Below are 25703 nucleotides of genomic sequence, written 5' to 3'. Positions count from 1 at the left end.
TCCGTACTTTCCATAACAAGAAGGCTCACATAGTATGCCTCCAAGAAACACACTTCACCAAAGATTCTACTCCAAAATATATTTCTCCTTTTTATCAACAAATTTACACGGCTTCTGCCTGTACCAAGCAAAGGGGAACTCTAATTGCATTTCACCGATCCACACCATTCACCTTATCATCAGAAATTAAAGACCCAGAAGGTAGATACCTGATACTCATGGGTTATATAATGGATACAGCAATCACGGTGATTTCCTACTACGCTCCTAACAAACAACCTACACCATTCCTCTCACATATATTACAAGTGATTAATACACACAAAATAGGAAGAGTGATAATGTGTGGGGATTCGAACCAGGTCCTCCTCCCATTTCTAGATAAATCACCTTTTACACCATCCAAAATAACCTCTAGATTACCTTTTTCTCAACTTCTTTCCAAATACAATCTGGTAGATTCATGGAGAGAAAGTAACCCAATGAAAAAGAAATTCACTTATTTCTCGCACCCTCATCAAACCTTCACCAGAATAGATCATATTTTTCTAACAATAGGAATGATACCAGAAATTATTGCATCAGATATAATTCCGATTCCGTGGTCTGACCATAATGCAGTATACACTACTATAGCCTCAGCCATACCAAAAGCGCATGACCCAACGTGGTACTTACCGGACATAATGCTCAAACACCCACTACATCAGATGGCCATTGAACAAGCTTTAAAGGAATACATATCAATTAATAATACAACAGACATCTCCCCAATAACACTGTGGGAAGCTCATAAGCCTGTCTTGCGTGGTACAATACAAAGACAAATGGCACTATTTAAACGGGAACGCAAAAATCTAGCAAAAAAACTAGAACTCAATTTTAATGCAGCCTACATATCATTTCAAGATAATCCATCTCAGAGTACAAAATCTCATCTGGAAAAATCTAGATTGGAATACGATCTATTTCTCACTGAGTCAGTTGATAAATCCCTCAAACGCTCCAAACACAATTTCTACATGAATACAAACAAACCAGGTACATATTTGGCTCAGGCATTAAATTCCACTAACAAATCTTTCAAACCAATACGTTTGAAATTATCAAAAAATGTTTACACTTGTAATCCAGTTAAAATAGTCCATAAATTTCACTCACATCTCGCAACTTTATACAAGACAAACAATGAATTTAATCCTACAGAAGCTGAATCCTTCTTCTCAAAAATAACCTTACCTGAGTTATCTCAGAATCAAAAAAGCAGTTTGGATGAGCCTATAACTATAGATGAAGTTGCTAACGCAATAAAAGACCGGAAACTTAACAAAAGACCAGGCCCAGATGGCTACTCGGCTTTATACTATAAAACATTCTCAGAAATACTCTCTCCCATTCTCACTGAAACTTTTAACAAACTTCTAGATGGACATTCTTTTCGGCAAGAAACACTAATGGCAATTGTTTGTATGATCCCAAAACCCCTTTCTGATGATACTTCCTGCGTGAATTATCGGCCTATCTCTCTGTTAAACCTCGATATTAAATTATTAGCAAAAATAATAGCAAAACGCCTCAATAGCATTATAGGAAAATGAATACATAGAGATCAAGTAGGCTTCATGCCAAATAGACAGGCAGGCGATAATATACGCAGGGCAGTGTTATTGGCACATATTGCTAAAAAACGGAAAATCCCTTTATGTTTTCTATCTCTCGATATTAAGAGGGCATTTGACACAGTATCCTGGCAATATATGCAATATTCATTACAAAAATGGGGTTTTGGACCCCACTTTTTAACATGGATCAAAGCATTATATAATAAACCCAAAGCCTATATAAAATATGCTGGATACAAATCTGAAGCCTTTAATATCGAAAGAGGTACCCGACAGGGTTGCCCATTATCTCCCTTATTATTTGCCCTTATACTCGAACCCATGGCCCAATACATCAGAACAAACCAAACTATAACTGGCATTGAAGTAGGAGGTATTACACACAAATTATGTATATTTGCAGACGATATATTACTTTTTCTATCATCACCACAGGTCTCTGATCCTAACTTAATACCAGCTCTTGATGGATTTGCAGCCCTATCCGGCCTTATGATTAATCCTAAGAAATGCCTAGTGCTTAATATTTCACTCACAAACATGGAATTGATCCCAGCTAGGGCTGCCCTCCCATTCACATGGGCAGAAAAATCAATCCCATATCTTGGAATTCATTTAACAGCATCTCATTCTGACTTATTCTCAACCAATTATCCTCCTGTATTAAGACAGATCACAAATCTAATAAAACAATGGTCGCAACTTCCTTTATCCTGGATAGGGAAGATTAATGCAATCAAAATGACTATTCTACCCAAATTGCTTTATCTATTCAGGGTCCTCCCTATTCCAATTCCTTCCTATTTTTTGAGAATAGTACAAAAAAGAGCAACTTCGTTTATATGGGGCTCTTCTAAACCACGTATACCTATACACACACTACATCTTCCCAAAAATAAAGGAGGCCTGGGATACCCTAATTTTACTAACTACTACAGAGCAGCACATTTGGCCAGTCTGTCCAAATACCATGCAAAACAGGAAATCCCATTATGGGTATTTATAGAGGCTTCAGAAAATGACCCTCTATTAATATCAAATTTATTATGGCTTGATCCTAAAGACCGCTTTAAAATTCATAATCCCATAACTAAACACTTCTTATCTCTCTGGGATAAACTAAAAACCAAATATCAGTTACAATCTCCACACAATCCTCTCCTTTCTTTTATCAGAAATCCGGCCTTTTATCCGGCATGGATCTACCCAAATTCTTTTAAAGCTTGGACAACATCAGGCATTCAGACACTAAATGACTTCATAGCATCTAAATCATTCCTTTCATTCCCATCGCTTAGAGAAAAATATGATCTACCAAACTCTGAGATATTTAGATATCTCCAAATCAAAAATTTCTATACACCATTCCTAAAGGGGGATACACCATTATCCCAATTATCCATTTTTGAATCAATCTGTACAAAAGATCCATTTGCTAAAGGTACAATTTCATCACTTTATAATCAATTATATGGAGTAGCAAATCTTAATAGACCCTCTTACGTTCAGAGGTGGGAGGAGGACCTGGGACGAACTTTAGAAGACACAGACTGATCTAACATATGGCTCACATCTAAGTCATCTTCACCCAACATCTTAGCACTGGAGACAAATTATAAAGTCCTAACTCGCTGGTACCTTGTACCCGCTAGAGTGGCAAAATATTCACCTAATACCTCAACTCTTTGTTTTCGAGGATGCCCAGAAATAGGCACATATTTACACATATGGTGGGCGTGCCCAGTAATCCAAACCTTCTGGAAGGAAGTCTTCGTGATTGCATCTAAAATATTTAAAAAAATAATACAACCAGATCCATATTTAACTTTACTTAATCTAAAACCGGAATGGTTAACACTCTCTCAATTCAAACTTATGATCCAACTAATAACGGCTGCAAAACAAACAGTGGCCAAGGCATGGAAATCTCCTACATTGGTACTAGCAGAAACAATTCACAGAATGAATAATACAATGTCCCATGCTAAGATGGTAGCCATCGATCAAAATCAAATTCCAAAATTTGAAAAACTTTGGCATCCTTGGATAAAACAACAGTTCCTGTCAAACTTCAATGACTCTGTCCTGTTGCCATGGTAACAGAATAAATGACTTACAGAGACACCCATTCTAAGGCTTCAAAGAGAACTAAAAAGAATAATAAACTGACGAGCGGGACAACCTTGTGGACCATACCTCTACCTTTCAACCCTTTTTCTTCTTTCTCTTTCCTTTTCTCCACCTTATGATTAAAGCTCATTATCAGAATTTATTTGACCTATATACACTCTACTTGTAAACAATATGTATAGTAGGTATAAATCATTTAAATACCTACAAAAGTAACTAAGGAAATGATATATATCTTTAATTTAGGTTTACGTGAACCCAATGTTTAATATTTGAAATTTCATGATATTTACCTATATAAACCCTACTGTAAAACAATGAGCTTACTTTATAGATCCTTGTAAACTTACTTTATGTATCTTTATAACATTGTATACTCAATAAACTTCTTTTGACAAGGAAATGCAGATGTCTTCAGTTAGCCTTTGTTGTAAGTAAAGTAATCCGAAAAGGGCAAGGTATAGCAAAGTATGCAAAGCTGTGATTTATCCCGGTAGTAGTGTAGCTTCCTTCTTTTTATAATCCTAAAGATGTCATCTGATGTGGCTACTGGAATCAGTAATGTGTACTGAGCATAGGCATCTACTGACTGTCCATTATAACAGAGAGATTAACTTCCATGGCACTACAAGTACCATCAGCTAAACTGTGTGGGTGGTGTTTAAAAGCAGTGTCCTTAACTATAACAAGGGCTATAGTGTTTAAAATAAAGTCCTTGTTTAGGGACAAAGACACAATTGGGTGAGCAGGAACTTATCCTCCACCGAGCATCACCAAACCCGGCCTCTTAACAAAGAAAATGGACCAGTGAATTACAGGTTGTCAAACAAGCATGATACATCCACAGCACCACAAAACCACTTCACTTGAATCATAGATGCCTGGTTCTTGTAGTCTCACCAGATGGAAGTTCAAAGGTGCATGCATAGAATACAAGAAGGCAATTCCTCATGGTGTAGTATATCAAAACCAGAATCACATTTATTTAAAAACAGCCAGGGTACTCACATTTTAGCAAATAAAAACAGGCATATCAGAAGCAGCAGTCTGTTAAGGATAGCATTTGTTTCCAACCGCAAAGATGGCACGTTGCATCGTGGTGACGTCAGAGCTCCACCCTACGTGGCGTTTTGTCCAATAGAACGTCATCAGGGGTGTAGTCAGAGCTTCTTGTATCTCCTTTATATAGGAGGGACGATGGAATAGAAACACCCATTTCCCCTGCACTCCAAGCCTCTCTCCCATTCACCATTGTTCCTAATTTTTACAAACAATCTACTGACTGGAATGGTACCAGCTGATTGGAGAAAAGCCAATGTAGCACCAATATTTAAAAAAGGGCCAATATACATCCCTGGGAATTATAGACCAGTTAGCCTAACATCAATTGTATGCAAGCTCTTGGAGGGGATGATAAGAGACTATATACAAGAGTTTAGTAATGACAATGGTATCATTAGCAGTAATCAGCATGGGTTCATGAAGAATCGTTCTTGCCAAACCAATCTATTAACCTTCTATGAGGAGGTGAGTTCCCATCTAGATAAAGGAAGGCCCGTAGACATGGTGTATCTGGATTTTGCAAAAGCATTTGACACAGTTCCCCATAAACATTTACTGTACAAAATAAGGTCTGTTGGTATGGACCATAGGGTGAGTACATGGATTGAAAACTGGCTACCGGGGCGAGTTCAGAGGGTATTGATAAATCGGGAGTACTCAGAATGGTCCGGGTGGAAAGTGGGGTTCCCCAAGGTTCTGTCCTGGGACCAATCCTACTTAATTTATTCCTAAACAACCTGGAGGATGGGGTAAACAGTTCAATCTCTGTATTTGCGGATGATACTAAGCTAAGCAGGGCAATAACTTCTCTGCAGGATGTGGAAACCTTGCAAAAAGATCTGAACAAATTAATGGGGTGGGCAAGTACATGGCAAATGAGGTTTAATGTAGAAAGATGTAAAATAATGCATTTGGGTGACAAAAATATGAATGCAATCTATACACTGGGGGGAGAACCTCTGGGGGTTATTGGCATGCATTAAAAAGGGGATCAACTCCAGAGATAAAATGATAATTCTCACGCTCTACAAGACTCTGGTCCGACCACACCTAGAGTATGCTGTCCAGTTCTGGTAACCAGTCCTCAGGAAGGATGTACTGGAAATGGAGCGAGTACAAAGAAGGGAAACTAAGCTAATAAAGGGTCTGGAGAATATTAGTAATGAGGAAAGGTTGTGACCACTAAACGTATTCTCTCTGGTAAAGAGACGCTTGAGAGGGGATATTATTTCAATTCATAAATACCGTACTGGTGACCCCACAGTAGGGATAAAACTTTTTCCCGGAAGGGAGTTTAACAAGACACGTGGCCACTCATAAAAATTAGAAGAAAAGAGGTTTAACCTTAAACTATGTAGAGGGTTCTTTACTGTAAGAGCAAAGATGTGGAATTCTCTTCCACAGGCGGTGGTCTCAGCGGGGAGCATCGATAGTTTTAAAAAAACTATTAGAAAAACACCTGCCCGACCACAACATACAATGTAATACTGACAAAGAATCATACTTATGGTTGGACTTGATGTAATTGTGTCTTTTTTCAACCTCACCTACCTATGTAACTATGATGATCCCTCAGCCTTGTATTTTTTGAAGGCCTTCTCCTTTGCTTTTATATGCATTCTTAGGTTAGTCACCCAGGACTTTTTTTTTAGCTCTTTTAAATGTATTTCCTATTGGGATGCACTGGCTAATACGCTTATTTAATATGCTCTTAACAAGTTGCCGACCAGCTGCAGCAGGTTGGCACAGGCTCGCAACTTGCCACCGTGGTACGTCGGCTCTTCAAAGCGCTATAGCAGGCGTGTGTGCGTCCACAGAATTTCCCCGGAGTCGATGCGCGTGGCCGGCAGGCACCTAAACACACAATTCCTGGTTCTGACAGGGGAGGAGAAACAGATCGTCTGTTCCTACTAAGTAGGAACAATGATCTGGCTCCTCCTCTAGTCAGTCCTATCCCCTCATAGTTAGAAACACACCTAGGGAACACATTTAACCCCTTGACCTAGTGTTAACCCCTTCCCTGCCAGTGACATTTACAAAGTAATCAGTGGCTATTTATAGCACTGATCACTGTATAAATATCAGTGGTCCCAAAAAAGTGTCAAGTGTTCGATCTGTCCACCACAATGTCACAGTCCCAATAAAAATCACAGATCACTGCAATAACTAATAATAAAAAAAAATAATAATAAAAATTACATAAATCTATCCCATTTTTGTAGACGCTATAACTTTTGTGCAAACCAATCAATAGACGCTTATTGCGTTTTTTTACCAAAAATATGTAGAAGAATACATATTGGCCTAAACTGATGAAGAAATTTGTTTTTTACATTTTTTGGGGATATTTATTATAGCAAAAAGTAAAAAAATATTGCTTTTTTTCAAAATTGTCCATTTTTTTTTTGTTTATGGCACAAAAAATAAAAACCACAGAGGTGATCAAATACCACCAAAAGAAAGCTCTATTTGTGGGCAAAAAAGGACATAAATTTTGTTTGGGTACAACATCGCATGACCGCGCAATTGTTAGTTAAAGAGGCGCAGTGCCGTATTGCAAAACATGGCCTGGTCATTAAGGGTGTAAATCCTTCCGGGGCTGAAGTGGTTAAAGCATACCAATTTTTCCTTCGTGTTCTTTGTTCCTAAGATTTTATCCCATTTAGTATGTTTTAGCAAGGATCGTAGTTTAGGGAAGTTGGCTCTTTTGAAATTCAGTGTCTTTGCATTCCCCTTGTTTCCTATTTGTGTGATTTATACTGAAAATAATCGACCTGTGATCACTGTTTCCTAAATTGCCCCATATTTCCACATCCGTGATCAAGTCTGTGTTGTTGGTAATCAGTAGGTCTAGTAACGCTTTGTTTCTAGTTGGTGCATTTACCATCTGACCCATGAAATTGTCCTGCAAGACATTTTGGAACTGGCGAGCCTTAGATGAATGCACAGTTCCTTCCATCCAGTCTATGTCTAGATCATTAAAATCCACCATTATAATGACACTTCCCATCCTTGCTGCTAATCCAAATTGTGATAGGAGGTCCACCTCCACCTCCTCCCTCTGGTTAGGGGGCCTATAGCATACTCCCAGTATTACTTTCCCCTTAATTTTCCTCCCTTTGTAGCTCTACCCATAAGGATTCTATCTCCCTAGCTCCATTAGTGATGATGTCTCTCACATTCACTTTTACATAATTTTTGATATACAGGCATACCCCTGCCCCTTTTTTACCCTCTCTATCCCTACGATATAGGAAATACCCTTGCATGGTGGCCAGCCAATCATGAGAGCTGTTGAATCAAGTCTCTAAAACTCCTACAAAATCTAAATCCTCCTCGTACAACAGTAGCTCTAGTTCTCCCACCTTTCTTCGCCAGACTCCTGGCATTGGTGAACATGCCATGTAGTTTAGCCCGGTCGCATACCATCATCTTATCTTTCCTGTACTGGATCGTATACACCCCAATCCTGGGGGGGTGACACCAACAAAATTCTCTTACAAAGGAAATTGAAGTGGATTTACCACCTCAATGTCACCTCACCCCCTGGTTTGAATGAGGCTTTCGCCTTCAAGCCTTTTCTACCAGGTTTTGTCTCGGGGGGGGGGGCAGCTTTGTTCGTAAGTGTTTATTCCCCACCTTTTTGACATGTTTCTCTGATGCCATGTACATCCGTATTCCTTTACAATTCTACTCTGCGGTTTCTCTCCTTCTTCTTCTTTCCCTTCTGTGGGTGTTCCTTCTTCTATTTCATCTTCCCTTGCTATTTATGGTTTTTATATTTGCTTTTTGTCTTTGTTACAGATGGAGCTGCTTTACCACTATTTGGCCACCGGTGGGAGTCTATCCCTGTCTCCTTGTTCTGTGCTCTGCCCAACACGTAGGGACTGTCTATTGTAAGGAGCCCCTATTCTCAGGCATTGGCAGTGTCCGTGCTTGCACAGATGCTCCACATACATTTGCAACTTCCTGGCCGCAAGTGTAGCTTGGCAACGAGTCGGAGGCGCAGTTGGTGCGTAATGTCATCCCACCTCCTGGGACGAGGTGCTTAATGTCATCCCACCTCCTGGCGTGATGATGCGCCGAATGGGCCCTGGCACATCATCATACTGGGGCCCACCCAAGCCCTCCTTTTTGGGCCATTGGCCGGGTGCTTTCAATGGGTTCCCCCAGCCTTCATTGATTAGGTGGCAGGTGCTGAATATCAGGCAATCAGCCCCTCCTTATATCCGGCCCGACCCCATATAGTTTTTTCTTCCTTTTGTGATGGGCCTGGATGTTTGGAAGGCGCTGTGTCTCTGTTATTTCCAAGACAGGTCAGTCTCTTTTTATCTGCCTTCGATTGTCATTCACTAGTGACATATACATGAGAGTTTAGTTACTCTCTGTATTACTATGACCCTTTGTATTCACATATATAAAATTATATTTTGTTTATAGATCCAATCTCAAATCTCCACCTTTCCCCATGCCTCTCTTTGATTGCCTGGGATGACCACACTGGGGGCTCCCTTTCTGGGTGGGTCCTTGCAGTAGCACAGTGTTTTTTTTTGGTCGCAGTTGTGTCGGCTCCCATTGGTTGGTCCGTATGGTATACCAGCTCCATCTGAAGGCATCCCTATGCCTAGGCTATGTAAGTATTGTAGCATTCACACTCGTTTTGTAGCACTGTCATTTATATATATTTTCTTGTTTATATACAGTATATAATATACTGTATATACTTTCTGTAGATGTATTATCTTCTAATCTTCTACCATTATCTCATAGAGATTTATGTATTCTCTGACATATACACAACAAATAGGCCCTTAGAAGAAGGAACTACTCCGAAACATTTTGGTTTGTCTAATGGCACCCCAAGAACCAGCCTACTATTAGGCAGTCTAGTGGGTTGATCCCTTGGTTGTGAATAGATTTCTCTATATTATTTGCATGTATATCTGTATACTGTGTTTACATGTAATTTTGTACTCATGTTACATGGACTTATGTCCATTTTTATGATGCTATATAAATAAATTGGTACTGTCTTTTTAACCTTATTACTTGCTTTTTCACTGCCTTAAAGTCCCTGAAGGGTTTCTTAGTTGCATCACCACGCAACATTTCCAATTATTGAGCATCTGTGGGGCAACCTCAAATGGAAGGTCTCTAACATTCACCAGCTCTGTGATGTTGTCATGGAGGAGCGGAAGAGGACTCCAGTGGCAACCTGTGAAGCTCTGGTAAACTCCATGCCCAAGACGGTTAAGGCAGTGCTTGAAAATAATGGTGGCCACACAAAATACTGACACTTTGGGCCCAATTTGGACATTTTCACTTAGGGGTGTACTCACTTTTGTTGCCAGCGGTTTAGACATTAATGGCTATGTGTTGAGTTATTTTGAGGGGGCAGCAAATTTACACTGTTATACAAGCTATACACTCACTACTTTACATTGTAGCAAAGTGTCATTTCTTCAGTGTTGTCACATGAAAAGATATAACAAAATATTTACACAAATGTGAGGGGTGTACTCACTTTTGTGAGATACTGTATATATATTTACCTAGAGATGACTTCTCTAATACTAGTAAATAAAATAAGTAATTAAGCATGTAACATAGTGTTCCTGATGTTGGGCAAGAGATTTACACCTTGTTACTTTTTTTTCTGAACGTTTTTACTACACAAGAAAAGCATGTTATTATACCACAGAGTATCTAATTGATTGATTTGAATTGATTGAATTGATACCTGCTGTTCCAGGTAGCCAATATTGATTAGCCAAAAACACTTGGGTTCAGTTTAGGGCAGGTTTGGCAAACAAGAGTAAAATTCAGGTGCAGAGTCAATAGGAGCAAAATATTTTAAAAAACAAAAAAAAAAAACAAACAGTAAAGGCCATTTCTTCACTAATTGTTAGAGCTGCACGATTAATCGTTAAGAATCGTTATCGTGATTTTTTTCCCCATTGCGATCTTGACAAAGGATTTCCCGATTCTTTCTATGCAGAGAATTCTCTCTGCTCTGCTGAAGCCACAGCCATCAAAAGAAAGGAAAAAAAATGGGCAGTCTGCCAAGAATCACAACATTCTTTAGCAGTGGAATTTAAGTATAAACATTGTAACAATTTGTCCTTTAGATCAAAGGAATAGACTTTGGTGTGTAAATGAGGGAATTTTAACCACTTAAACACTAAACCTTTTTCTGACATTTGTTGGTTTCAAGTTAAAATCATTTTTTTTTTGCTAGAAAACTACTTTGAACCCCCAAACATTATATATATATATATATATATTTTTTTACTAAAGACCCTAGAGAATAAAATGGTGGTTGTTGCAATATTTTATGTCACACTGTAATTGCGCAGCAGTCATTCAAATGCAATTTTTGGGGAAAAAAATTACACTTAAATGAATAAAAAAAAAAACTAACCAGAATCATGAGAGAATCGTGATCTTTTTATTCTAAGCAAAAAAATTGTGATTCTTATTTTGGCCAGAATCGTGAAGCTCTACTAATTGTCAAACAAACAAATGGAATGGAAGGCTGGGCACTGCCCCGGGGGGCATGTACCCAAGCAAAAAAATGTGTCAGCCAATACAGACTCTATTTGATCCCACACTACAGGTTGATCATAGTAGACCCAGAGGCGATTTCTTTCACTTGTCATGAAATGCCTTTATGTGCTATGTGTTTGTGAGTATAATAATTGTTGCTTCTATTCTACAGTACATTTTATTATGATAATGCACTAGGTCGGTGCAACCTTCTCTTGTTACTGTTTTGCATTCCATTCATCTATACAAGACCTTTATTCTAGATGAGAGTTTGCTAAGATTGTTAAACATGGAACAGGGTTTCCTTCAATTTAAATTGGGCCCTTCATCCTCTCTGCAAACTTTAAGCATGAATGCTGACCCTCATTATACATTTATATACTGTATGTATTCTCTTTTATTCAGCAAGGTCCCAAATAAACACAATTTTAACACATGGGGGGGGGGGTCTGTGTCCTGCAAGTCCATAGCCTAAAACAAACAAAACATCTGTTCATCTGAGCCACCAACTAAAATTAGGTCAGTGCCTGCTTAACTGGTATCTTTTTTAGTGTTTTGTCACCCAGCAGTAGGCTCCAACAGCAGAAAGAGCAAGCCAGCCCTGAGAATCAGTCATCTCATGTATATAAAGGCTCATGGACATCTGAGACTAATAATGAGGCCTCGCTTTAAGAAAATAGGTAGTCAACTGAATGATCAGACAAGGGAGTAACTGTTACTTGTAGTTTACTAGATAGGTGCACAGTTATGCCGCGTACACACGATCGGATTTTCCAACAGGAAATGTTGGATGTGAGCTTGTTGGCTGAAAGTCTGACCGTGTGTATGCTTCATCGAACATTTGTTGGTGGACTTTCCGCCAACAAATGTTTCCTAGCAGGTTCTCAAATTTTTCCGATCGTGTGTACATAAGTCCGTTGCACAAAAGTTCACGCATGCTTGGAATCAAGTACGAGCCGGAGGCGCTAGGTCTTTTAAAACTAGCATTCGTAATGGAGATATCACATTCATGACTCAGCAAATTATGAAATCTTTCAATGCATCGCATTCTCTTCTTCTTTATAATGCTATAATAATGAAGTTGCTTTGCAGCTGATATTCACAGAGTTCTGACAAACGCATTTTTTATTATTTCTAGTGATCTCCAAAATGATATTTTTTTGTTGTTTTTTTTTTTTCTTGTGATCTCCAGAATAATTTTTTTCTTTTTTTTTTCTAGTGATCTCCATATTTTTTTTCTTGTGATCTCCAGAATAATCTTTTTTTTTTTTTTTTCTAGTGAACTCCATAATAATTTGTTTTTTCGTTTTGTGTGTCAAGTTACCACAAGACCATTATTATCTTGTATTTTTTAACCTCAAAGATACAACTATGTTGGTGTCCCTTGTTAATTTGACATTGTATTTTTGAAATGTATCTGCCTACTCACAAACAAACTGTCCTTTTTGAAGTTAAACACATAGCCAAGTATTTGTCAAAACAAAAATTTTAAATTTAATAGGGAGCACAAGGTCATAACAAAATAAAGAGGAAGGCAACGCTGGAGAAACAGTTGGAATTGGTGAAGCCTTTGTACCCCAGGGCAGACAGCAATTATTTGCCTGTCAAAATTGGTAACCTGAGGAGTCCATTTAATAGGGAGCACAATACGGTCCAGGACTCCGAGAGATAGGGAGCGGCAGCAGATGACATATATGTCCCGAGTCTTAGAAAAGCCTGCGTTTTTTGCCAGATCACACCAAACCCAGGTCAACACTCTCAACACTTCCTTCCATGCTTCCTTCCATGCTGCTGTGGTGGGTGGGGTGGCTGTGGTGTTGGTGGTGTTGTTGGAGGTGGTGGAGGAGCATGGTCAAACTCACAGAGGTGTGTTTGAGGTGTGAGTTCGCCTCTCGTCCCCTTGTTTAGCGCCTTGAGAATAATCTCTTCACATATAGTGCATTGGGCCTCCTCCATCTTTTCTAATTTGCTGGTAGTGACGCATCCAAATGCCTCGTGTACACTAGGAGTCATGGTAATTGCTGCAGTAGCCTGTTTTAGGAAAGCAGCCACTGACTTCTCCAGGTTCCTTGCCTTTCTGGCCTTTTGGTTAGAGGACAGAGGGGAGGAACCTGGGATTCGGTCAGGCTGCTTGCCATGGCCTCCTCCTGGCTGAGACTTTCCTGTGTATGAAAATGGTACATAGTTTTAGGTTTTTGGTTATCAATCACACACAATTTTGAGCTCATGACTGTTGCAAATTGAATGTTAACAAATAGAAAAGACTACCATTCTGACCCCAGTATTTTTCATTCTTGTCACAATCATTTTTGGCCACTACTGTCTATTGATATGTAAACCACTTTGTTAAATCAGAAATTTGTGATCAATAAAATCTAGTTAACATCATTCAATTTTTGACAAGAAATATCTTCAACAATGCTATACCTGGGTCAAGCTGGGCTCCTCCACATTTTCTTCCTGGGTGGAAGTCCCAGGTTGGACCTCAGGAGCCTCAGCTGATGTGGAAGGAAGTGTTGAGAGCGATGGCCTGGGTTCCGTCTGGTTGGGCAAAAAACGCAGGCTGTGGTAGTACCACAGCCTGGGGACATATATGTCATCTGCTGCTGCTCCGGATCTCAGGGAATCCTGGACCTTCTTGCGCTCCCTATTATATGTGCTCCTCAGGCTCCCAATTTTGGCCTTCAAATAGTTGATGTCTGCCGTGGGATACACAGGCTTTACCAATTCCAACAGTTTATCCAGCACTGCCTTCCTCTTTTGCTTATTTGAATAGTCCCTGCATTGGACTTGCCAGAGACATGGCAGCTCCCTGTATTTGTCTATAAAGTTGGGCAGGAAATCAGGGGCTGTGAATTTGTCAACCATTTTATCTACAAGACGCAACACAAGACAATGTCAGGCAAGGCTCTCCTAATCTTGTCCCAATATAGGCTTCAATCTATAAGCAGTATAGGCCACTACCCACTGATGCCCCAAGTTACAAATGTACCTTTGTTTAAACGATCGGCGCTAACAGTCCTCTGTCCTCCACTCACAGACCGTATGTACGTCACCCGCATGTTATGCTTTATATACACTGCGCATGTGTGAAACTCCGCCCCTGTCCTTCTTTCTAGTGTATTCCCCGCCTCCTCTCTTTAGGGGCAGTGGGAGAGCACATGGTGGAGACACAGCAGGTGTGTGCTATTATCAGCAACGACGAGGAAAGCCAGGAGCAAGGCAGTTCCACATCCAGAAGGAGATATAAGGCCTCAAATATGTCATTTGAAGAGATGGTGGAGATGATGGACATCTTGAAGAGGACAGACTATGATGGAAGCATGGACCGTACAGAAACCCTAATGTAAGAAAGGCCAAGATCAGGCTAAAGTTGTGAAAAGTCTGCACAGGACTTTTGCAGTACAACGATCCAAGGAGCAATTGAGGAAACGCTGGTCAGACCTGAAATTGAGGGAGCAAGATCAGTATAGAAGTATCAGGAAAGTGCTGCAAAAAAGTAAGTATTTGTCGTGTGTTCCTATTATTATTATTATTACTTTTGTGCTGGTACATGTGCTTTTCTTTACTGTTGTGCAGTTTAAAATGGCAAGTTTGAGGTTTGTGCGCACAGGAAGCGTTCGTATTAAACATTGTTCGTTCGACCACTAATACAATGTTTTTGGCAGATGCAGGTTAACTACATTTGTTATGGTGTCCCCCACAGGTGCTCCAGGGGATACTAGGGGTCTCTCCATGTGTGAAACTTTCACAAAACAGGTAAGTATTCCAGCTTCTGAAAGGGTAAAAACATGTCTTCAGCTTGGAACTCTGCCAAAACAGACAATTGGATGACACTTCCAAGCAATGTTTCATATTACTATTTCTAGCCTAAAATTTCCTTCTGCTAAGTATACCTTTTTTTTGTTCACATAGGGGAGAAAAGAATCGGGACATCTGACAACTCCAGTAACCACACACCTACTGAAGAAAGAGAACTCAGCACACAACCCGAGGACGTGGATGCAGAGTTTCAGGAAGTGCTGGGTGAAGTGGTAAAAATGGTGTCGACAACAGGTCAGTGTCTGAGACCACAGCTTCAGGTAATAGATGGATGCCTGCATATTTATAATACATGGTGTGTTTTTTTATTTTTAGGTGATGTGGATGTTGTGGAAGAAGAAACTCACTTCTGCAGTGCAAGTGCACAAGTACTTATCAGTGAGATCATGGTGTGCAATCATGATTTAGAAAAGATGAAGCAAAATATCAATGATGTTCAAAAAAGACTGAGCAACATCATTGATATTTTAGGCAAAATCTAAACAAAAAAATATTTTTAAGTTGTCCTTATTGTTGTACGTGTTTTAAAAGTTTTAAAAGAATTGCAAAGCCAAATTTTGAAGATGCACACAGTGTGTCAACATGTGCTATCTGCCATCATGGGATATCAATGTACGCGTTTTGTGGTTGCAACCCCTTCCTCCAAACTAAAGTAGGTGAGAGGAAGGGGTTGCACCCCCAAAACACGTCCATTGATCCCCCATGATGGGATCTAGCACATGTTGACACACTGTGACTTATTTAAAAAAAGCAAAACCACTTTGCACTACAAGTGCAATGCAAGTGCACTTAAAAGTGCACTTGTAGGGCAAAGTGGATTGTCCTTTCTGAAATAAGGTCCAGTGTGTCAACATGTGCTAGCTCCCATCATGGAGGATCAATGGATGTGTTTCAGGGCTGCAACCCCTTCCTCTCACCTACTTTAGTTTGAAGGAAGGGGTTGCACCCACATAACGCGTACATTGATATCCCATGATGGCAGATAGCACATGTTGACACACTGTGTGTTTTGTGGCTTTAGCAAAATAGATGTAGGGAAAATACACACATTTTAGGCATGGGATCATGAGGGAAATCCACATTTTGAGTCCCAATTTGTGTGCATCTTCAAAATTTGGCTTTTACAGGGGTGAGATCACCCCATCTAATGAAGGCAAAATCAACACAGTTTTGACATACTAATGTCTCATATGGCCTTCACTGAACTTTGTAAGTTCCTGAGTTGGGGATATGTATGTTATGTTTTTAAACATGCCTATTTATCCCCAAAAAAGGCAAATTTATGTCAAACATACATTTTATACACAAAGATGTTGGTTTATTCCAAAACCGTTTATAACGCACATGTGAATGTGCTTGGAGTAAAATGTTTTATACTCAACAATGTGTGGCTTCTTCTTTCAATGCTCAATACCAGTTTATTTTTTAAATTGGTGTAGTTACAGTGACAATGGGAGTTATTTACTAAAGGCAAATCCACTTTGCACTACAAGTGCACTTTCAGTGCACTTGTAGTGCAAAGTGAATTTGCCTTTAGTAAATAACCCCCACTGTGCTGTAAAATTTGCCAAAATCAGGCCATTTTCGGGACTCCAAGCAATTAATTCATGGAGTTGAAAAGGATGATTATTTTTATCATTAATGCATAACATACGTTTACCAACAATAACATTGTGTGTGTGTAGCAGACCCACAGCACAACATAATAGTTAGCTGAAAAGAGATGGTCACCTCATGTATCAAATAAGTTACATTTGCACTATTGAAGAAAATGGCCAAAAATAAAAGACCATTTGAGAACCTAGGAGACAGATAAGAAACACAAACAGAAATTCAAATGAATGAATTTTTTGTTTAAAAAAGAATTTTTAATAAACAGATTCCAGATTTTCTTGTAAATCAATTGTAAATCAATTGCCCCCCTACCTATGAAGTACTCTACATAGTTTTGCCATACTTCACGGGCACTTTGGGGGAGCAAGCCAGGACGACTTTCAAGGGCCGTCATTATTTGAACTGGTGAAAAGTCAGCCTCAGTCGCAACTGAGGCCAGATAGCTGGCTGCATTCTTCCGAAGGAAATTGTGAAGAATGCAGCAGCTCAAGATAATGTGGTTTAGTTTGTATCTGCGCATGTTGATGGCCATAAGGAAAACCCGGAACTGGCTGGCCATTATGCCAAAGGCATTCTCGACCACTCTTCTGGCACGGGCCAGCCGGTAATTAAAAACCATCAGATGTTTACCCAGCGCAAAGGTATCATCCACCACAATAACAAATTTGAGGCCCGCAACATTATCCTCTGGAGGTGGCAACCCCAGGGTGCCATTTTGGAGATGCTGGTAAAATTCCGTCTGTGCGATCACTCCTCCATCTGACATACGGCCATTCTTCCCTATGTCCAGATATAGGAACTCATAATTCACCGTCCCCACAGCCAATATCACAATACTACTGAACCCCTTATAATTGAAGTAGTATGATCCCGAGTTGGGTGGTGGGATGATCCGGACGTGCTTCCAATCAATCACACCACCGCAATTGGCAAAGTCCCACTCCTGGTGGAATTGGGAGGCCACAATCTGCCATTCCTGTGGGTTGGAAGGAAACTGTGGAGTCAAACAATAAAAAAAAAAATTAGTACTTTTGCACATAACATTGCAAGCAGATTAGACACAAACATTCTTGGCCAACATAAGTATAACATTTATTGAAATGAGTATTTAAAGACAAAAGTATAAGGTCCACTTATCAGATTCCTCACCCCCTCTGATGGCCCATTGTAAAAATTTTAGGGTGGGGGGAGATGTTTTGGACAGGTAACCCTCTCCACTTCATTGAGAGCTGAATGCATAAATAATGTGCGTTACTTTGGCCAGCCCCTCCTTACTTACACTATTGGCAGACCACTGGACAGGTAAGAAGTGTCATAATCCAAAAATATGAATACATACTTTACAAATTGAAGCACATTTTTACATTCTGCAATTACCTATCAAGATAATAGGAGAACAAAACTTTAAACAGTACCATTTGAAAGTATTCAGGCAGGCACTTGCACTACATGCTTTGGTAAATTCATCCATAAATATGACCACAAAAGAGGTAGGTATAGTGTGTATGGGTTTGGCAAAGTCAGCAGAGTATTGGTATCCGCTGACTTAGTGGTTGGGGGGTTCCAAATGAGTTACATTTATGATAACATTTAAACTCATTTTAGGGGTGTGTTTAGGGTAAGCACTACAATGGAGCTGACAAAATACATTGTTAAGTGACTAGGCTAGGTGTGTATGGGCCCAGGATAGCATGCTGGGGAGGTTAGTGAAGGCAAATATGCATGAAGGACAAAAAAGAGCATTAAATGCTTACAGCACGCATGAGGACAAAAAGGACATTCACGGAATATTACTGTGACGGGAGGGCCCGTGGAACTCAGAATCCTTTGGAAAGTATGGGATGTCCTTGTTTCAGCTCCCCATATACATCTTATGTCTAAGTTACCCTGTGCTATCCTGGCACAGGGTGAGTGAGAAAATATATCTTGGACTACTTAAAATGGGACAGTAATATTTGTCCACAATATCTCCCAGGATGTATGTAGAGACTATTATTGGTTTGGTTGATTCTGAACTCAACCTGTTAATTGAGTGAGCTGATCACATTAGCCTCCAGGACTGGCTAGGAGACGAACTGTTGATGACTAGGCTGAGGAAGGGGGGAGATTGTTGTTTGTATTGTTAATTGTAATTAGTTCCAGCTATTGTGTTTATACTACTGTGTGAAGCTCGGTGCCCACAAGTCTGTCATCTTGTCTGGGTAAATTAGCTCATGTTAATTAGGTTAATTAGGTTAGCTTTGAGTCAGCCTGCTGTATAAATGTGTGTGAGATCTCAAATAAAGAGTTAGTCCTGATGTACTCCAAGACTGGTGTTGTCTAGTTCTTGGGGGTTCCTATAGACGGATCCATTGGACTCATGTTCCAGAACTTAGGAAGCGGTATACTGACGGAAGCACTCAAGCGAAGTGAGGGACGTTCCGTGACAATTACAATCATGGTAATTATGGAATGATGAAATAAATACAATACATTAGCAAACATTAAATACATAGAATGTGATGACCTGAATGATGGCAGAATAGGTCTCTGGAATAATGATTCCCAGAGCCTGGGGGGAGATCCCAGTCATGAACTGTAGGTCCTGGAGACTGGAGACTGGAGAAGTACCGCAAGGTGGCGACGAGCCTTTGCTCGGGAGTGATGGCTTGCCGCATGCAGGTGTCCTGCTTCATAATATATGGGGTCAGCAAAGCCAAGAGACGGTGAAAGACGGGGTCCGTCATCCGGAGATAATTCCTGAAATCATCAGGATTATTCTCCTGGAGCTCCTGCAACAAAGGCATATGACAGAATTGGTCACAATTAAGCAACCAATTCTTGGTCCAAGAACTCCTCCTCCCCATGTTCATGGACTGGACTTGGTTCAAAGCAATAACTCCAACACCAAGCCCAACAACAGCACGAACTCTACGACAAGTATGTACCCGCAACTCGGCTAATAAACGAACGGCTGCTCAGAACGAACTGACAGAACGCACTGAAAATCAGAAAGGACCTGACAAGAACGAGCTGAAAATCAGAAACGACTGGACAAGAACGCACTGAAAATCAGAAGCAAACTATAAATAGAATGCACTGAAGGACAGAAATGAACTTAAAACCACAAGGCTGAAAAGCGCGAATCGTCTCTCACCAAACTTCTACTAACACGAGATAAACACGAGATTAGCAGAAGGAGCCCAAAGGGTGGCGCATTGGCTATTGAACTTCCTTTTTATCAGCCGTCGTATGTCTTGTACGTTACTACATTCGTATTTGTTGGCCAACATTTGTGTGACCGTTTGTATGCAAAACAAGTTGGCGCCAACACCCTTCGAACAAAAATCCACGGTTTTGTTGTCGGAAAGTCCGATCGTGTGTATGGGGCATTAGAAGTGATAATGTAAAACAGGAGTGGCAAAACGTCTATACATTGCAGAACAGTGAAAGAGGTTGATGATAGCAAAGAAAATGCATACACTGCATAGCCTGATTATGAAAGCTGCACAAACCTCCTCACGGCAATGTCTCTGTGACTTAATAAAGTTAACATGTGGCTGCATAACATAGTCTCTATAATAACAGAGTTAAGCTGAGTGCTTGTTTGCCATTCGGGATGTCTTCTATTTTTAACAATGAATACAAGGCTTCCTCTGATTGGACAAGGTGAAGAGGCAGGTGCATGACACCATGATTTCCTCCTCGGCCAATTGAAGGATCATTTCATTCTTTTCTATGCATTGTGTAAATGAGCCATCACTGTAAGCAACTACTCAACATGCCCAAACTTTCTGTTCCACCCATTTAAAAGTCAGTAGCTACAAAAAGTGTAGCTGCTGACTATTAATAAACAGACACTCACCTGTCCCACGGTCCAGCGATGCGGGTTCCCAAAGCCTCGCTCTTCTCCCCCTCCTCTATGTGTGGCTTCACAGCTGGGCGCGCACTGCGCATGTGCAAGCAGGACTGCGCATTATGAATGGCCGGGCAATTTTCTGGGACCTGTGATGTGTCCCAGAAGATTGCAGGGAGGGAGCGAGGGGGAGAGGTGAACTTCCGCTCTGTGCCGCGGTGCCAGGAGAGGAAATGGGAGCTGGGTGCCTTTCAAAACTGGGTACCCACCCCCCCAAAAAAAAATTACCCACCCCACCCCAAAAAAAAATTACATGCCAAATGTGGCATGTCAGAGGGTCACCAGTATTTAAAGATGAAGTTCCATTTTTGGGTGGAACTCCGCTTTAAGTAAATTGACCACACACAGGTTAAATCCCTGGTCAAGAACACTGATTTGCTCATCTCATTTTTTTACAAATTTTTGTCAGCCAAAGGATAAACTTACCCCAAAAAACAAAAAACAAAATATGTGTTACTTGACTAGGTGATCAATAACAATCAAGCTATCAACTAGCTTGCTGATCAAATCTTCACAGGAATATTTGGAGCATTAACTCCAGATCTGCTGCCTGCGAGTTTAGGTTTGTGAAGTTGAAAGCTGTTTTTTTTAGTTTAACTTGATGAACAAGTGACTATGTAGTTCCAAAGTGGAGAAGCAAAAATGTCAGGTTACAATAATGCCCTGGGTACCACTGGGATGGAAGTGAAGGAAAAGTTAAACTATTCTGCACTGAAGATACCTGGAGAAGCCAATTAATATCCCATCAGTTTATCCATGTTACTATTGTATTAAAAAAGATAAAATAATATAAAATAAATTTATAAAAACTGTTGACTGTAATACATTTATTCATATTTTTCAAATATATTACTGATATAGTTTACTTCCCTGGGTTGTGACTTCAACTTTGCTAAAGGTGGATTTCTGTCTTCCTCATATGTGTGTTGTTCCCCGTAGTGGCTAAATAACTGAATCTTAGAATAGCCAGATGAACTGTATTGTTACCTGTGACAGCTACTTCAGTTCTGATTAAGATCTGCACATTATAATTATGATAAAGCTTTAATATATCCAGATCAGTCTATTTATTTTTGCCATATAAGTTGTTTTTATAATTAAAAGTGTTTTTGTTAACTTAAATGAGAATTTTGTTTTTTTCTTTCTGTCACCTTGGATTAATCATCAACTCTTGTGCATCACTGATCAAACCTTTCAGAAATAACAGTCTTGCAATGTTGCCTGAGGCTTGCTAGTGGCATTTCCTAGATAGAAATTGTATTGTAAATTTTAGTTAGCTCTGAAAAAAGTAAGCTCTTATGGAAGTCTGTATTTTATTTGTTATATGCTAAGCAGAAAAGCACCGATGTGCCTTAAATACAAATATCATACTAACAGCCTGTATGCATTTACAGACAATGTTTTAGGTGTACATCAATGTATAAAACCAAGAAATTCAAACTTATAAGTTGCTCATTTTTTCAGTTAGTCATAAAAGCCCATGCAACTCCCAGCATAAACTAGTGAAGCAATATATAAGATATTGTATATTGGTATGTTTAGCATACTTAATTAAAAGGAAAACATACAATAATAATTGCAAACTTTTTCAGAAAGTGGATGGATTTGTCATTGATTGATTTAGTGACTTTCCTTTAAAATGTTCAGATCCTCTGTACATGAATTAGAAAACTGTTTTTACCATTGAATCATGTGTACATACAATAGGTCTAAAACTGGTCCATCCAATCTTAAAAATTACAACTAATTAGCCTGTCTTAAAGACAATTACTTGACTAATGTGGTGAAATGGTACTAAAATGTTATTCCTGGAATTTATGGCTGTGCACACCTTATAGCACTCAAAATGAACCATGCCATTCCTCTTGCTATCACATCTAATGCCGCGTACACACGAGCGGACTTTACGGCAGACTTGGTCCGGCATACCGAATTTCGTTGGACAATTCGATCGTGTGTGGGCTCCAGCGGACTTTGTTTTATCAAAAGTTGGACGGACTTAGATTTGAAACATGTTTTAAATCTATCTGACGGACTCTGCTTTCTAGCGGACAAACCGGTCGTCTGTGTGCTAGTCCGAAGGACCAAAACTCACGCATGCTCTGAAGTAAGTACAAGACGGAAGCGCTCGGTCTGGTAAAACTAGCCTTCATATTGAAGCTAGCACATTCCTCTTCTGTGATCTTTTAATGCAGCGCTTTTTTTTTCTTTATAATGCGAGAGGAATGAAGTTGTTTTGCTGCTTTATATTCACACAGTGTTCTCACAAACTACTTTCTTCATGATTTATCCTCATGCCATGACTAATATGATATATTTAAAAAGCCAGATCTCCATAAATAAAGTATTAAATTAGATTTTGGACTCATCTTTTTTTTTAGATTTAAACACTATCTATTTTACAATGTCTGCTAAATTATACAATTTTTTTTTTTTTTTGGAGTTTCAAGTTACCACAATCACCTTAATATTTTGTGTTGTTTTAATGAACCTTAATGAGGTTGGTGTCCCTTTTTAATTAGACATAGGGGGGTTTATTTTCCAAAGCCAAATCCATTTTTCACTACAAGTGCAAATTGTACTTGCAATTGTACAGAAAAAGCATTTTGAAGTGCATTTGCTGTGGATCCGAGGGGCACATGCAAGGAACCACAAAAAATAAAAAACCTCTCTTGCACATGATTGTATGATAAAATCAGGATAGCTTCCCCCTCATTTCAGCTCTTCCCCTCAGATTTACAACAACTGCACTTCCAACAAGTGCACTTGCAGTGCATTTTCTAAAGTGCACTTTTCACTAGTACTTTGCACTTGATTTCAAAATGATTTTAGCCTTTTGGAAAAAACACACATAGTCTTTTTGACCTGTACCTGCCTACTCTCAAACCAAATGTCGTTTTGGAATCAAATCACATAGTCAATAATGTACGGTAAAGAAAAAATCAATTTATTTTTGGACAAAAAAAATGAGGAAGGCAACACTGTAGACACTTTTGGAATCTGTGAAGCCTTTCGTCCCCCAGGACACACATCAAGTTTTAAGACAAGAAAATTGGTATCTTGCGACTAGGGAGCACAGTCAGACCAGACAGAAGCCAGGCAATCACTTTCGACTCTTCCGTGGAGCCTTCACTGCACGCTTCTCTGCAGCCTTCCCTCCACGCTTCTCTGCAGCCTTCCTTGGAGGTTGTGCTCCTGGTGGTGTACTTGGGGCAGGAGAAGGAGGAGGAGGAGGAGGAGGAGTGGCTTCATCTGCTAGATATGTTTTAGCAGTAAGCTCCCCTCTCAAGCCCTTCTGATAGGCCTCAAAAATCAGACCCTCACAGAGGAGGCGTTGCCCCTTTTCGAGTTCCAGCAATCTGCTGGCCATATATATCCCATACGCCTATTCTGCATTGGGTGGTGTGCTGATTATTTTTTCGGCTTCACGAATGAGGGCTAGTGATTCCTCCTCAGTTTGGGTCATTTTTCTGGGCCTTTTGGTGATAATGCGGAGGGGAGGCACCTGACACTCCGTGCGGCTTCTACTGGGCCCAGACACGGCCTCCTCCTCTCTCCCACTGGGCAAGGCCTCCTCCTGGCTGAGCTCATCCTGGGTAAAAAAAAGGGACATAGTTGTAATTTTGGATTACGCAATCACACGTCAATTTTCAGTTCATGACTTGCAAATCTAATTTGAAACAAATAGTCAAGGCTATCTATTTGAGCCCACCATTATTCCAGCTGCTCACCAATATCTGAAGTACATAGGCGTGTGCACAGGGTGTGTAGGTGTGCCTGGGCACACCCTAATCGCTTTGTGTGGTGCATATTCCCCCCTGTTTAGACCACTGATATTTCATCCCTAAAAAAAAGTTTCAAAATAAAATACTTTAAAAAGAATAAAAATAAAACTACTGACACTGTCCACTGCCCTACTGACACAATCAGTACATATACACATGCATATGTATTTGAGCTTTAGGGTGCACACCCTAATTCAAGAGGCTGCGCACACCTATGCTGAAGTATATTTTTGGCCACTACTGTCTAGTGATATGTCTACATATTAATATTTGTGATGAAGTCATTTTTTTGGAAGCACTTAAAAATTTGAGACGTTTACATCATTAATATTTACACAATCACAAAGTCAACAAAAAAGGATACCTGGCTGAAGCTGGGCGCATCCACTTCATCAAGGATGAAAGGGCCCAGTTCTTCCTGGGACTCCTCAGCTGGGGTGGAGGTGGAGAGAAGGCTGGAGGGAAGGGTGGGGGGAAGGGTGGGGGAAGGGTTGAAAGTGATTGCCTTGCTTCTGTCTGGTCATCTAGAAATCGCAGTTTTTGGTAGTACCACAGCTTGGGTACATAAACCTGGTCGGCTGCTGCTCCTGATCTGAGCGACTCCTGGATCTTATTGTGTTCCCACTTGTACATGTTGCGCAAGATACCAATTTTCTTGTCCGCAAACTTGAGGTCTGCCTGGGGGACTTGAGTCTTCACAAATTCCAAAAGTGTGCCCAGTGCTGCCTTCCTTACACCTCTATTGAAATATAATGAGTGTTTGACCTCCCACAGGTTTTTGTTTTCCTGATACAAATCAATGAATCTTGTCAAAAAATCAGCCTCCTTAAAGGGATTCAGTTTTGCTGAAAGACAAGACACAACATAAAAACTGTAATGTCACTCAGAACTCCCAGGATTATATTTGGCAGAATCTAGGGGACACATATACACACACACACACACACACACACACGTTTAACCTTACCTTCGTTTCTGACGCTCGCTACTTCCGCACGGACATACGTAGGCCATCGTAATAGCTTTACATACACTGCGCATGTGTCATGCTCCGCCTACGTCGCCCGCCCCTGACGTTCTTCAGTACGATTTGTCCCCACCCCTTCACTCTTCGTTGCGCAGTGGGAGTATATAGAGAAAGATGGCGGAGAGATTAAGTGGAAGTAGCGAGGAGGAAAGCCCGAAGCCACAACCATCCACATCCAGGAGGAGATATAAGGCCACCAA

At 40.1% G+C, this 25703-nt stretch overlaps 1 protein-coding gene across 4 annotated transcripts in view; it reads right to left on the bottom strand.

Moving 5' to 3' along the window:
* The window catches only part of LOC141140482 (proton-coupled folate transporter-like), a 755302-nt gene that overhangs the window by 22081 nt on the left and 707518 nt on the right, over window positions 1–25703 (bottom strand). Inside the window, exon 6 of one of the 4 annotated variants that reach the window (XM_073627718.1) lies at window positions 17183–17790. The exons of 2 other annotated variants lie outside the window; for them this stretch is intronic. In XM_073627718.1, coding sequence (XP_073483819.1) covers window positions 17709–17790 — 82 coding nt within the window. In that variant the 3' untranslated portion in view covers window positions 17183–17708. Of the gene's footprint in view, window positions 1–17182; window positions 17791–25703 lie in introns of those variants that run through there. One more of the 4 variants, XM_073627714.1, reaches the window with a different exon arrangement.

This window comes from Aquarana catesbeiana, linkage group LG04 (assembly GCF_042186555.1).
Source record: "Aquarana catesbeiana isolate 2022-GZ linkage group LG04, ASM4218655v1, whole genome shotgun sequence".
Lineage (NCBI taxonomy): Eukaryota > Metazoa > Chordata > Amphibia > Anura > Ranidae > Aquarana > Aquarana catesbeiana.
This window is presented reverse-complemented; position numbering and strand designations above follow the sequence as displayed.